The sequence below is a fragment of the Pelobates fuscus genome, chromosome 9 (genome assembly GCF_036172605.1).
Source record: "Pelobates fuscus isolate aPelFus1 chromosome 9, aPelFus1.pri, whole genome shotgun sequence".
NCBI classification, from domain to species: domain Eukaryota; kingdom Metazoa; phylum Chordata; class Amphibia; order Anura; family Pelobatidae; genus Pelobates; species Pelobates fuscus.
In genome coordinates, this window is record NC_086325.1 from 74,832,099 (window position 1) to 74,848,335 (window position 16,237).

At 40.1% G+C, this 16,237-nt stretch overlaps 1 protein-coding gene across 4 annotated transcripts in view; it reads right to left on the reverse strand.

Moving 5' to 3' along the window:
* The window catches only part of ARHGEF9 (Cdc42 guanine nucleotide exchange factor 9), a 347,057-nt gene that overhangs the window by 32,668 nt on the left and 298,152 nt on the right, over positions 1-16,237 (reverse strand). For all 4 annotated transcript variants that reach the window (XM_063432082.1, XM_063432083.1, XM_063432085.1 and 1 more), the window contains one exon: positions 15,788-15,917. In XM_063432082.1, coding sequence (XP_063288152.1) covers positions 15,788-15,917 — 130 coding nt within the window. The remainder of the gene's footprint in view (positions 1-15,787; positions 15,918-16,237) is intronic.

Below are 16,237 nucleotides of genomic sequence, written 5' to 3' on the forward strand. Positions count from 1 at the left end.
AGTGTTTAGACATTTCTCCAGAAACTCTGTGGTAACTTGATTACTCAGAGAATTTTCAGAGCTATTTAATGTCTGTTCTAGCCTCGATGTCATTAATGAGTCCTCCTCTGTTTTTTTTTTTTTATTAACTGGTGAGAAAAAAGCTTCCCTTTCAGGTTTAGAATTTTTCTTATCCCTTTTTAGGGTTGATTTCTCCTGTGTTTTAGAAGCCATTTCTTCAAAAACATGTCTGAGACAAGGGTATAGTTATTGTCTGGGAAAAGGATATAGTTGTTGTCTGGGAAAAGGATGTGGTTATTAAGGTAAAACTGTTCCTTAATTGGGATTAATAGCAGATCTGGCTAGTATGATTTCTCTTTTTTTTTTTCCTTTTTTTTTCCCTCTTTCCTTCCCCTTTTTTATCCTTTTCCTTTCCCCTATCTTTCCCTTCCTTTTTCTTTCTCTTTTTTCTTTCCTTTTTCTTCCATCCTTCTTTTTATATATATTCTTTCTTTTTATTATATTATATATTTTTTTATTATATTATGACCTCCTCTTTCATAAAACACTTATGCCACTTATCTGCCTGGATGATTTTGTCTCCGGTAGCGGATTCCCACCAGCTTTCACTTTCCGTCCGTCCGTGTGCTGCAACAACGCTCGAGATACCGGATGCCCTCTGAGTGTACAGCCACAGAATAACCTGCTCTGCTCCTCGCTGCTTCACCGCTTCACAGCTTCCCCACTCCGACGCTCGTACATTTGCTTCCCACCACGCTCTTCCACGATCAGCGTACGTAACTCCGCCCCCTCATACGTGCGCATGTGCAGACGCACCTACCTCATCCTCCCACGGCCCACTGCCCCCTTTACATTTTTAACACTTGAAATCGGTCTGCTAGAATTAAAATTCCTCTGCGTTAACAGTACATTTAACAATAAAGTGACATCCTTTGACGGCAAGACATTTTGGAGTGCACTCGGTATTTTGTAGGAATAATTCATCATATTGAAACCATGCCAGGCCTCCAAAAATTTTAATAGGCTTTCAGTATGGATACCAAATGCTGAAATAAACCGCTACATTTACTGGGACGTTTCTCTCCTAGAACCGCAGCAAAATGTCTGATGCCAATTAATAAAAGATCTTGGAATTGCCCTATGTCTATCATCATCCAAGTAATTTTAGCCCTCATGAAATTCCTTGGCAGATGGTAAAAGAGATATAATATAAATATAATTCCCTCTCCATATGTTTTCCTTTAAACTAGCAGAAAAATGGAAACCTAAAGGGATATCTCGCAGGTTAAAGACTTTCTTTTTCATATAGTGCTCATTAATAAAAATCTAATTAGTAACGTTAATAGGAACAGAGGAAGACCCACTCCCAACACCCCATTGCTAAACTCAGCTGTACCTATGCCTAACACATTTAATACATTTAAAGACTAGACAGGTCATTATTAGACCTTTTAAAAGCTTAACTCACCACTGCTACTTTGTACTTTGCTGAAACAGCCAGCTTCTTCCACCTCAGGAGACTCCTGGACATCAGCATCAAAATCCTCTTCTGCCCCAATAGCTAAAGCTGCACAGCTAGGACAGCTCATCTTCTTTTGCCTTCCTATATCCACTGTCTCTCTCTGCTCGGCCCCTTTCTGGAGTGGCCACTTGGAGGTATGCTCTCACTAAGCCCACACTTCCTGACTTGTCCAGATGTCTCTACTGCACCACTGCATCTCAGTGTCATTGATAACATTCTGCCCATAAATCCAATCGAGTGCTGGTTTTCCTCCAAAATGCCACCTTCTTCCTCCAATGATACTCTGCTTCACCCATCCAAAAAAGGTGCTCAGCGAAGGCAAGTATGCATCTAGTCCAACCCTCCTTCCAACTGCGATGTCTCTGCAACTTGCTTGAGATGTTTATCTCAATCCCTCGCTTCTTCACCACTCCAAGGCTTTGTGATAATAGCTTTCTTGCTGCTGATCCTTCTTGACACAACGTTCACACTGCATGTTCAGTCAGCTCCCTTTTATATCTCAAATTCTTTAACATCTCAGTTTTATGTACACACGCATCGTATGTGTCACGATTCGGGAACCTAACACGCTAACAGGTCACAGATAGGGTGCAGTACCGGTCCTTAGAATGGCCGGGTTAAGCACACTAAGAATAGTCAGGAGACAAGCCAAGTAAAGGCAGCCAGAAAACAGGAGAACGAGAAACAAGCCGAGGTCAAAGGAATGGAGAAAGCAGAAGAATCGGAATAACAAGCCAAATATACGGTAACCAGAGAGACACACGAGCAAAAAGAAATACAGGTAGCAAAGACCACAACAGGGCACTGAGAGACAGGAAAGGTAAGCATTTAAATCCTGTGCTTAATTCTGATTGGATAACTTCCAATCAGAATTAACAATCACACGTTGGGGATATCTATACCTCCCACTGTGATTATTGTGCTGTAGCTTTAATGCCGGGTCACATGAGTGACCCCGGCGTTCAGATATTTGTGCCGGCTAGGGTCAGTATATCTGTTATATACTGTTAGTCGTCGCAGGTAGTGGGGCATTTCGTCCATGGTGACGGACTCGTCACTAGCTTCTGGCGGAATTTGGTGAAGAGATTTTTAATATCATGCTTGGTGGCCAGAGCTGATATATCAGGTAAGGCTGCAGCTGTGTGTTCTGGTGTTTGTGGCAGGGTTTGTGCTTGAGGGTAGTCAGGTGTTTGGGTCTGAGGGTCTGCTAAGGCCTGCTGGTTGACTGGGGCCGCCATTTTGGGCAGGGTTTGGCGCTGTAATAGGGCCCCTATTTCTTGGGATTCGCTTGAGGTACCTGAGAGAGGTTTCTGTGAGCGTCTTCCCATGGTTGAGGGCTGATCTGCAGGTAAGTGGATGTCTCGAACAATTTTAATTTATTCCAATTTCCTGGAATTGTTACGGTAATTAAAATTATGCTGACACATGTACATAAGTATTTATATTAGTCTTTGGACATATATATATATATATATATGTTTAATCCTATGATCCTTATTCCAGACAATATTGCAAATAACTAAATTTGCCTGTGCATATAATCCATGGTAAAGTGACCATGTCTTGGTTAGAAGTTTATAAACATAAACATGTCACTCATTCAAAATATTTTAAAAATAGATTCTCATTTAGGTATAAACACTTGTAAATATATAAATATATATGTGTGTGTGTGATAAAAGTGTGTCCTGTAACTATATGAGTGGATTTTGGTTTTAAATGGCTACAAAAAAGGCTGTGATACAGTTTTTCTTAATTGTGACCTGTAGTGTGTTTAGTAGATACTAATAATATTCATATTTTCTGGCATAATATGTCTGACATTATTAAATAGTGAGATGAGGTTAGTTGACCAAAACAGGGCAGAGGCTGCACAAGAGCCCCCCCCCCAAAAAAGAATAAAACAATAATAATATAATACGTGAAAAGCTGGATAAATGGCTATCGCAAGGACACAACGATAGGAGAGCAGGGCCGCCATCAGGGGGTGACAACCATGACGGTTGTCACGGGCCCGGCGGCCCTGGGGGGCTCGGACTGCTCTGGCAGTCCTGGGCCCCACTTTCCCTCTCTGCACACATAGATAGTGAATATCGCTATCTATGTGTGCAGCCGCGGGCCCCTGGCTCCCTGTTACCGCAGAGGGGGCCCAGCACACTGCCTCTTCTCCTCTCTTCTCTCTTCTAATAACTCTCGCGAGACCCAGTTGCCATGGCAACGCTCCGCGGGTCTCGCAAGAGTTATTGGAGGCAATGAGCTGAATGTGAAGAAGCTGTGTTCTGGGCCCCCCTCTGCGGTAACAGGGAGCCGGGGGGCCCCACCATGCCAGCGGACCACCAGGGATGAAATCTCCCCACTCCCTGGACACAGGTAAGAAGCAGGGAGGGGGGGGGGAGAAACATTTAATTAATTTAATGTACAATTATAAAATTAATTTGAAAATGCCCCTTTCCCCACCCCTCCCCCTCCGCAGAGATTGCACATTTACACACACACACACACACACACACTGCATACACCACACTGACACACAAACTGCATACACTACACTGACACACACACTGCATTCACTGCACTGACACAAACACTGCATTCACTGCACTGACACACACTGCATACACTACACTGACACACACTCTGCACACACTACACTGACACACACTCTGCATACACTACACTGTCACATCCTATATCAATCATTATTCAGGTTAAAGGCAAAAAAGGTGCAAACATGTATATAAAAAGATATTACTTAAAGGAAACAAACCAAATCAAAATCAACGAAAAGGCAGGAATTCTAAATAACTATTTCTCCTCCGTATATATTAAAGAAGAACCCATGGCAATAGATGTGCAAATGATTGCTACTAACAACTTGCAGAATAATTGTAATTGGTTAACTCAAGACAATGTGCTGCAGCAACTAAAGAAAGTTAATATAAACAAAGCTCCAGGGCCTGACGGTATCCATCCACGTGTACTTAAGGAACTAAGTGTAGAAATAAGTGAACCTCTGTTTTTAATCTTTCAAGATTCTTTTCTTTCAGGAAGTGTTCCAGAGGATTGGAGGAAGGCAGATGTGGTTCCTATATTCAAAAAGGGTTCAAAATCCTTGCCTGGAAATTATAGACCTGTGAGCTTAACTTCTGTGGCTGGTAAAATATTTGAAAGGTTATTAAGGGATAATATTCAAGAATTCCTTGAGAAGAATATGGTTATCAGCAAAAATCAGCATGGTTTTATGAAGCACAGGTCATGTCAAACTAACTTGATTGCGTTCTACGAAGAAGTAAGTAGAAGTATAGATCAGGGTGTTGCAGTGGATGTGATCTATTTGGATTTTGCCAAGGCATTTGATACAGTTCCACACAAAAGATTGGTGTTCAAACTCAAGGAAATCGGTCTCGATGAAAATGCTTGTTCTTGGGTAGAACATTGGCTTAAAAACAGAATACAAAGAGTTGTCGTTAATGGTAAATTTTCAAGCTGGACAGAGGTGGCAAGTGGTGTCCCTCAGGGGTCTGTTCTGGGACCCCTTCTATTTAACATTTTTATAAATGATCTTGAAGACAGCATTGAAAGTCATGTTTCAGTGTTTGCAGATGACACAAAACTTTGTAAAATAATACAATGTGAGCAAGATATTACTTTGCTGCAGAAGGATTTAGATAGACTGGAGGACTGGGCACTCAAATGGCAGATGAAATTTAATGTTGAAAAATGCAAAGTTATGCACTTCGGCGTAAAGAATACACAAGCAACGTATACCCTTAATGGAAGTGAATTAGGGATAACAACACACGAAAAGGACTTGGGAATTGTTATAGACAACAAACTATGCAACAATGTGCAATGTCAATCAGCAGTGGCCAAGGCCAGTAAGGTATTGTCATGCATGAAAAAGGGCATTCATTCTCGGGACGAGAATATCATTTTGCCTCTCTATAAATCACTGGTAAGACCACATATTGAATATGCTGTGCAATTTTGGTCACCTGTTCTAAAGAAGGATATCATGGCACTAGAAAAAGTGCAGAGGCGGGCTACAAAATTAATAAAAGGAATGGAACATATCAGCTATGAAGAAGGGTTAACAAATTTAAACCTATTTAGTTTAGAAAAACGTCGCCTGAGAGGGGATATGATAACATTATACAAATATATTCGGGGCCAATACAAACCATTGTGTGGAAATCTATTCACAAACCGGACTTTACATAGGACACGAGGCCATGCGTTTAGACTGGAAGAAAGAAGATTTCGTCTAAGGCAAAGGAAAGGTTTTTTTACTGTAAGAACAATCAGGATGTGGAATTCTCTGCCTGAAGAAGTGGTTTTATCAGAGTCCATACAGATGTTCAAACAGCTACTAGATGCATACTTGCAAAGACAGAATATTCAAGGATATAATCTTTCAATGTAGGGTAATAACTGCTTGATTCAAGGATAAATCTGACTGCCATTCTGGGGTCAAGAAGGAATTTTTTGTCCTAGCTTGCTGCAAAATTGTGCTTCAAACTGGGTTTTTTTTTTTTTTTTTTTTTTTTTTTGCCTTTTGGATCAACAGCAAAAAACAGGTGTGAGGAAGGCTGAACTTGATGGACGCAAGTCTCTTTTCAGCTATCTAACTATGTAACTATGTAACGTTAAGTCCCCTGGGTTGCATAGTTTGCAGGGTATGTATACATGTATACATACCCTGCAAACTATGCAACCCAGGGGACTTAACGTTGATTTTGATTTGGTTTGTTTCCTTTAAGTAATATCTTTTTATATACATTTTTGCACCTTTTTTGCCTTTAACCTGAATAATGATTGATATAGGATGTGTCAATGAGGTAACATCAAGTATATATAAACATGGAGGAACATAATGTACTTTTAATTGTATTTTCATTTGCAATTTTATTTAATTTTAATTTTATTTATTTATTTTTTCTATATTGTTATTAAGGGCTTATAGATAGATGTGAGGGACTTCATCCCTTTTAGAAAATACCATCATGTCTAAACATTATTATGATTGTTACATATTATCGTTAAACCAATTTCTCATTTATGGCTGCTTCCTGCTCTTTAACGAGCGGTGGAACGCACATCAGGTGGAAAACACAGATGACTCCGGAAGATAGACGTGAGTCGCATATCCGGTTGCGTCATCAGTGCGCACCCGGAAATACTGCAGACGGACGAACCCGGAAGCGAATAAACCATTGGAGGAGACTACGGGCGTGCCGCAACTAGATGGATTTAAAAAGGGCCACCAGCACTACATGGACGATTATACTTACACACAGAAGGACGTTTTTGCCCCTGAGGAAGTTCAAGGACATTTGAACGAAACGCGTAGGGCTTTTGATAGTGTTTCAGAGTTTTTATTGTTTGTATTAGGCTGTTTTATTTATTCTAACTATTTCGACTGGATAAAGTTGATCCTGTGTTTCATCCTGTGATCCTGAGACCGGTTGATCCTATATGCCTGTTTGCCACTTCAACATTGTAAGTGTGCCTTTATATTAAAGTGTATTCTTTTACCAAGATACACTGACACACACACTGTATTCACTACACTGACACACACTGCATACACTACACTGACACACTACACTGACACACACTCTGCATACAGTAGTACAACACACACTGCATACACTACACTGACACACACAATGCATACACTAGAACAACACACTGCATACACTACACTGACACACACACTGCATACACTAGTACAACACACACTGCATACACTACACTGACACACACACACACACACTGCATACACTACACGGACACACACTCTGCATACACTAGTACAACACACACTGCATACACTACACTGACACACACACACTGCATACACTACATTGACACACACACACTGCATACACTAGTACAACACACACACTGCATACACTACACTGACACACACAATCTGCATACACTACACTAACACACACTGCATACACTACACTGACACACACTACATTCATTACACTGACACACACACTGCATACACTGGTACAACACACACACACTGCATACACTAATACAACACAAACTGCATACACTAATACAACACACTCTGCATACACTACTCTGACACACACTCGGCATACACTAGTACAACACACACTCTGCATACACTAGTACAACACACACTCTGCATTCACTACATTCTCTCTGCATTCACTACACTAACACACATACTCTGCATTCAATACACATTGACACACACTCTGCATTCACTGCACTAACACACCCACTACATTCATTACACTGACACACACTCTGCATTCACTACACACTAACACACACTGCATTCATTACACACTAACACACACTGCATTTACTATACTGACACACACTCTGCATTAACTATAAACACAGCATCCACTACACAAACATCCTGTATTCACAGTACACACACTACATCCACCACACATTGAAACACTCTGCATTCAGTATACACAGACACTGTATCTAATACACACCCTACATCCACTACAGACACTGCATCCACTAAACACATTGCATTTAGTACACACAAACACTACATCACTGTACAGACACTACATCCACTACTCAAACACACTCTGCGTTCACTATACACACTGCATCCGCTACACAAACACACACTTTGCATTCACTGCAGTATCACAGTATCACAGTATCTAATACACACAAACACTACATCCATTACACACATTCTAATTCACTTCCACTATACACACCACATTCAGTCCCGCATCATTGTCAGCGGACTAGGTAGGGCGTGGGCGGGCCCGGGGGGGCAGACCTTGTGCTTTGTCAGGGGCCCCAAAATTTCTGATGGCGGCCCTGCAGGAGAGAACGAAAGGAAGTAAAAGGCCATAGCATATCACCAAAATGGACTTCTTCAGGTCAAAAGCTAATGGTGATCTAATATCAAGCGGAAAAAAATAAATAAAGTTTTCATTTTGGGCCACATGGGTGAATTGGAAAAAACTTTGCATGTCATCTGTTTTGCTATTTTTGCCCTACAATCAGAAATTCAATTTGCATTCCCAACCATTCCCATTTTAGTAAATAACTACGTAAGTCGCCAACTAAATTGAATGGATATTTTTCCAACTTGTGTGTGTGTTGACCTAAATTTTGCAGGTACCACTATATTCAGTTATTTAATTAAAGGTGCCCTAAGATAAAAAAAGAAAAGCTTTCAAGCTCTTGAAATTGCTTTTATGTAGTTTAATATATCCAGGGACAGGTTTTGGCTTGTCCTGCCCTTATGGTTACATTGATTATGTGTAGACAAACCTCAACTTACTCTTTTATACATTCAACTTGATTGAAGCTACTTTAGTCTGATTGAGACCAATCTTTGCTATGCTATATTTAAGGGCACACTGAAATGCCTGGAATGTGTTACCCCCACACATACATTGAAAGTGTTAATTCTCAGTACATTTCCCCTCTTGGGTCACTTGGTAACAATCTTCAGATAAGCCAAAAAAAAATAAAAAATGACTAAGTCTGTTCTAGGGATAAGAGGGGAACAAAAAGACTGAGGGTGGGAGAGGTTGGAGGGGTTCCTTATATATTCTGTTTTAATTAGGTTCCTGTCTAATTAGGGATACGTAGGAGCTACCCATTGTTGTGCTTACATGTATATGGCTAGGAAAATGGATTTACAGATAGATGAGTATTGCAAGGGTCAGTAAAAGCATCCACAACTGTGGAAAGGCCTTGACCAGTTCCAATCCAATCCAATTTCACATATTTTTAAGGATATCTGATATAATATCTCATTGTCTATGCAATAGATTTCTCTCTATCACTGGATTACTTACTAAGTTGCTAAGTGTACCGATTTTTACACTCTAAGCTGCTCTGATATCTTACAACTTTTGCATGTTGTAACTATTTCTCAAACTCTGTGGCCTGCCATGACACCTGGCCTGCTATGTAAATTGCTCTGTAAATAGTTTTTTCAGTGTTTTTTATTTTTTTTATTTTAAAGGAACACTATAGTCACCTAAATTACTTTAGCTAAATAAAGCAGTTTTAGTGTATAGATCATTCCCCTGCAATTTCACTGCTCAATTCACTGTCATTTAGGAGTTAAATCACTTTGTTTCTGTTTATGCAGCCCTAGCCACACCTCCCCTGGCTATGATTGACAGAGCCTGCATGAAAAAAAAACTGATTTCACTTTCAAACAGATGTAATTTACCTTAAATAATTGTATCTCTAAAAAATCTCTAAATTGAACTTTGATCACATACAGAAGGCTCTTGCAGGGTCTAGCAAGCTATTAAAATAGCAGGGGATAAGAAAATCTTAATTAAACAGAACTTGCAATAAAGAAAGCCTAAATAGGGCTCTCTTTACAGGAAGTGTTTATGGAAGGCTTTGCAAGTCACATGCAGGGAGGTGTGACTAGGGTTCATAAACAAAGGGATTTAACTCCTAAATGGCAGAGGATTGAGCAGTGAGGCTGCAGGGGCATGTTCTATACACCAAAACTGCTTCATTAAGCTAAAGTTGTTCAGGTGACTATAGTGTCCCTTTAACTTTTTATTCAAGTACTCAAATTTGAAAACTGCAAAACCTAATACAGTGTCAAAATCAAAATCATTTACAGCATCCTGGAACTGAGCATCAATATCTTTTCTGGTGTTTTTGATACTGATTCTGGTTCAATATTTGCCCACCATGCTCAGATTTAAAACTGTGATTACTTAACCAGAAACTTCTAAACCGTATTTCCCATAATGCTCAGCCATATGTTAGGCTGGCTCGGCATCATGTGGAATGTAGTTATTTAGCACATTCGATATCCATGGTATGCAGCAGGAACACAAACTGCAGGTGTTTTGTCTCATGGCTAAAATGCTGAATGTTTTCGAATGTCGATTGGAGATGCCACCCTGTTTTACTTCCCTGCGTGTAGAATCCCACACCAGAGGTGGTTCCATGTCCACGTCAGAAATAACAGCTTAGTAAATATAAAGACGAAACCGATCTATTACTAATAACATTGTTCAGCCACATTGTATGAAAGGGAGTTATTTACTTGTGGAGTGGGCTCAGTAATTCCTGATTTAGTGAGTAGCATAGCTGTGTTCTAATTAGAGACTCACAGACTGATTAGCACTGCAGGCAAGGGGGAGATCAGACGAGAGGAAAAGCAGAAGCAATGTCTTTTTTTTTCACCAGGCTTCCTTTTTTTTGATGCTTTTCTGTTGTTTGAAAAGCCTGTTGTACTCTCTGACTTTATTTTCCTCAAGAGATTTGCTGATCAAGCTGCCCCTGTCTCCAGTACAGCATCTTAGCGGCACGATGCACGGTTTTCAGCCCAGCGTTTGATGTGAGAAGGCATGAAAAAAGGGCTTTTAAATGTGAGTTTCAATGCCTTGCTGGAGAATCTGAACACACATGAAAGCATCTGAGTTGACAGCTATGTAGGCAGTTCCTCTATTATGCAGAGAACAAGTTAACCCTTTGCTACTAGAAATGGCATCTCAAAGGAGCTCTGTGCAGCCCTTGACTGAAAGATTTTCTATGGCAGAAGTGGAGAATTGTATCCCTTCGAGACAAATAGCTGTCCCGTAGCCCCTGAGTGATCACAGGTGTGTCACTTATTTTCACTGGAAAGCCTGGTCTCAGTTTTCTAAATTCTTTGTATAGAATTCCTCACCCGTAGCCTATGGACAGTACTGACAGCCATTGGATTATGTTAGGGAACAAATGCAGACCAAGAACTTTGAATGAAGCACTTGGTAGATGAGCAATGCACCTACGTCATCATAACTTGCTATCATTACAAATAATCATAGGTGGCCTGGATTTAGCTTTTTGAATGGCTGGAGAGTTGGATGTTCTACAGGAATAGAAACATCAGGCATCACCAGGATCAACCATGTGAATCTAGGAAATCTCCTTGAAATAATTTGAGGAAAAACAAATATTTTTTTGTTCGTTTGCGACTTCAACGTGAAAACCACTAAATTACTAACAAACTACATGGTGTTAATATAATCAGCCAGGCACAGGCCAACCAATAACGCATGCCTGTGGCACTTGTTTTTGTAGCAGAGTATGCAATTTTGTTTCAATTAGGTTCTCCGTGTCTCTCAGTCGCCAGTCATTGCTCCCTATCAGTTCAGCCGAGGATTATTCGGGGCTCAGTGAAGCACACAGCTGTGACTCCTTGTTTAGAGGGGACTGGCACAGTCAGATAACAGATGCAGTCTGGAACACATTGTGTTCACAAGCCTGGAGAAGCTATGATCTTCCGCACTGCCGGCCACGTTGACCCTCGTCATACGGTTTCAAGAGGATATTCCTCCATCACATAATAATAATAATAATCTACATCAACAGTCCTGGACAATGTTTGGAAATATCAAAACTAAAAGTATTTAGTTAGGGTATTTTTTTTTTTGGGGGGGGGGGGGTGCAGACTTCTTGAAAGGGACACTATAGTCACCAAAACAACTTTAGCTTAATGAAGCTGGCTGCTTTTGAGAATAGATCATGCCTTTGAAGTCTCAGGGCCCAATTCTCTGCCATTTAAGAGTTAAATCACTTTGGTTTCTGTCCCTGCAGCAATAGCCACACCTTCCCTGACTGTGATTGACACAGTTTGCATGAACAAAAATGAATTGATTTTCAATCAGATGTTAACTTACTTTAGGAGTTTTTATCTTCTACTCTGTAAATTGAACTGTGATGACACGCAAGGTCTAGCAAGCTATTAATAAGCAAGAGATAAGAAATTCTAGATTAAACAGACTCTGTAATTAGGAAGTGTAAACATAAGACCTCACTTTACAGGAAGTGTTTAGACAGTACACATTCCATGCAGGGAGGTGTGACTAGGGCTATAAAAACGAAGTGATTTAATCCCTAAATGGCAGAGAAGCAAGTTCACGATCTATACACCAACACTGCTTCATTAAAGGACCACTCTAGCCACCCAGACCACTTCAGCTTAATGATGTGGTCTGGGTGCCAGGTCCCTCTAGGATTAACCCTTTTTTTTTTATAAACATAGCAGTTTCAGAGAAACTGCTATGTTTATACTGAGGGTTAATCCAGCCTCCAAAACCTCTAGTGGCTGTCTCATTGACAGCCGCTAGAGGCGCTTGCGTGCTTCTCACTGTGAAAATCACAGTGAGAGCACGCAAGCGTCCATAGGAAAGCATTGTAAATGCTTTCCTATGCGACCGGCTGAATGCGAGCGCAGCTCCTGCCGCGCATGCGCATTCAGCCGATGACGTCGCAAGGAAGAAGGAGAGGAGGAGGAAAGCTCCCCGCCCGGCGCTGGAGAAAGAGGTAAGTTTAACCCCTTCCTCCCCCAGAGCCCGGCGGAAGTGGGTCCCTGAGGGTGGGGGCACCCTCAGGGCACTCTAGTGCCAGGAAAACGAGTATGTTTTCCTGGCACTAGAGTGGTCCTTTAACCTAAAGTTGTTTTGTTGACCACAGTGTCCTTTTAAAAATAAGTAACTAATATGCTTGAAATACATAGCTGCTGTCCATGGTGCTAGTGATGGCACTAAGAAACAGAGGGCCACTTCCCACAGGCAAACATTATTTTTATTAACAGAGCACTCTATTTGTAAGGCCACAGACGCCCTAACTACACAGAGAAGATGTGAGGCTGTCATCAATCAAATCAATGATTTTCTTTTCTGCCTCTTCTTATGACTTTCACTCAACATAGGATCACAGTACAAGGGCCAAAAAAACCTATTACAAGGTGACCTGTAGATCCAAATATTAATTCTCATAGGGGCTATTATGTCCGTGGGTAATGACAAATTTATAACTTGGGCCTTAGAATAAAAACAGGAAAACAGGAAGTCTAGTCTATAGCCCATGTGTCTGAGAGCAGGGTAACAGACATTGATCTCTTTAGCTTGCAATTAACACAATAAAATAATTTTAATATTAACACAAACAGCATATAATAATCATGATATGCTCTATTGAATAGCACTTTCTATTTATATGGTTATTCCATTGAATGAATGGATGTACTAAGCCAATGCAAAAAGAAAACATGCAAGCATGACTGTGGTCTCAATAATTCAATGTATCTTGCATTAAAATGATACAAGTCTTAAGCTCATCTGCCTATAAATGAGGTGTACCAATACACAAGTCCCTGTAATTCTCTCGTTCAGTATGTAATAACCTTCTGTACTGTACGTAGTGAGACGTCCAAGTTCAGCATAATATAAGTTACAGATATTTATAATATGAATATTTTCATACCTTGTTCTTGTGAGTTGATATTTAGATGATGTTCATTAAGGATTCCATGGTAAATATATAACCTGAACAATCATCAGCTTTTTTTAATGAATTTGAAATTTATTTATAGAAATGCCTTGCGCGATCAGCTTATTGTCATCACCGGGGTACATGCCCTAACTTATTCCTGATCTGAATTGCAAATGGCTCACACAATTCAAGGGGAATGAATACAAAAGTGCAAAACTGAGCCTTAAATAGCATACACATTGTTTTTTGGATTTCAGCTCAATTTGGTATTTAGTCAATATACCTACGAGGCTTATTCACTAAAGTGAAGGAATGTCAGGAATTCAAAGTGAATTGACTGGGAGAGTTCTTCCAGTTATTTTGGCATACATTAGGAAAGTTATTTTGAATTCCAGAAATTCCAGTGGAGGAAACCAATTGTAATTAAAGGGACACTATATTCAACTGAACAACTTTAGCTTAATGAAGCAGTTTTGGTGTATAGAACATGCCTCTGCAGCCTCACTGCTCAATCCTCTGCCATTTAGGAGTTAAATCCCTTTGTTTATGAACACTAGTCACACCTACCTGCGTGTGACTTGCACAGCCTTCCATAAACACTTCCTGTAAAGAGAGCCCTATTTAGGCTTTCTTTATTGCAAGTTCTGTTTAATTAAGATTTTCTTATCCCCTGCTATGTTAATAGCTTGCTAGACCCTGCAAGAGCCTCCTGTATGTGATTAAAGTTCAATTTAGAGATTGAGATACAATTATTTAAGGTAAATTACATCTGTTTGAAAGTGAAACCAGTTTTTTGGTCATGCAGGCTCTGTTAATCATAGCCAGGGGAGGTGTGGCTAGGGCTGCATAAACAGAAACAAAGTGATTTAACTCCTAAATGGCAGAGAATTGAGCAGGGAAATTGCAGGGGAATGATCTATACACTAGAACTGCTTAATTTAGCTAAAGTAATTTAGGTGACTATAGTGTTCCTTTCATAATCAGCCTCCTTCTAAGGTTGATAAAATACCTACCATTAAATTGGGAAATAACATCTAAACCCCAGAGCATACTTGGGAACTAAAATTGTACCTTTCCTGGTTAAATACTCTTAAATCCTCTGTAGAGCATGTTTTTAAAGAGGGCAATAAATGACTGACATTGAAACCATATTTCATTCTCCTTATGACATCCCATAGATTCATTAATTTACAATGCCAAAACAAAATTCACTGAATACCATTGCTGTTATAACTGTATAGGGGTGCACAAGTGAGAAGGGTCACCCCTGCCACTAAATGGATCTCTGGTAGGAATAAACAGGAAATCAATCAGGAGGGAAGGAGATTGACAAAGGTGACAGTTTTCTAACAGGGTAACCTCAGCCTCCATATAGCAAACGAAAAGCAATCAGTTCATCATATATCCCCAATCTATCATATTTACAGCTGTGTCTCGAAGGGATTCTAATAATAATGATTCACAATCCATATATTTCACAAGAGAGAATAGCCTAAGCCAGGCTTCAAAATAAAAAAGGAAAGTAATTTTTTTTTTTTTTTTAATAAGTGTAATTTATTTTAGGGATACATTTAGTACCTGATACCAAAACATCTGCTTCCCAGTCATTGCTGGTATTGCTAATGCTTTAGGTCAGAAGTTAACAAGCCCAATATCAGTGTCAAAAGCTAAAATGCTTTTTATTTTATTTTTTTTGTACTGCAGATATTCAATTGTGAAACCATCACAGCAGTTGCTGTTTTCAAGAAGGCTTTTTTTTATCCAAATGTTTCTCTTTACAGTAACAGTGGGTGACCATAAAATACAAATGTCAAGCCACTGATAAATGCTACTGCTTTTGTGAATTGCTGCATACATGCCACGTCAAACACATTGCTACGTATGTATATACACACGGCAACTTATCCTGTAGGTAATGGGGATATAATCCTCCCTGCAGAAACTCTAAATACTAGCTCTTGCCCAACCCATCTGTGCGTGGAATTTGCTCACCTCCCAGTCCAGCACTGATGCTTGCCATTGAGCAATCTTATCAATATTTTCCAGTCTCCTCTTGCGTTCGTTGATCTGTTGAGTGACGTTTCTCATGACAGCGAGAGCAGCCGCCACGTACCTGTAATCGCTGTGGAAATAAAACAACATCCCCATGGGGATGTGAGTCAGAGCAGCAAGGCATGTTGGCTTATTGCTAAATAGTCCAAGAATTCTCCTTAAAGCAGAGACAAAAAGGACCCAGATGTTACACGACAATGATGTATACAGAGAGAGTCAATTTAACAATGTTAAAGCCAAATACATGTATTTTATAGACACCAACATGTATGCATGCACTGAGATTAACAGGAATTACAATATTGGGCAGCAGCCGCCATAAAGCGGTGGCAGGTTCTGCTTGGCAGAGTAACTCCTACTACTCTCGGGTAGACATGTATGTCACACTTC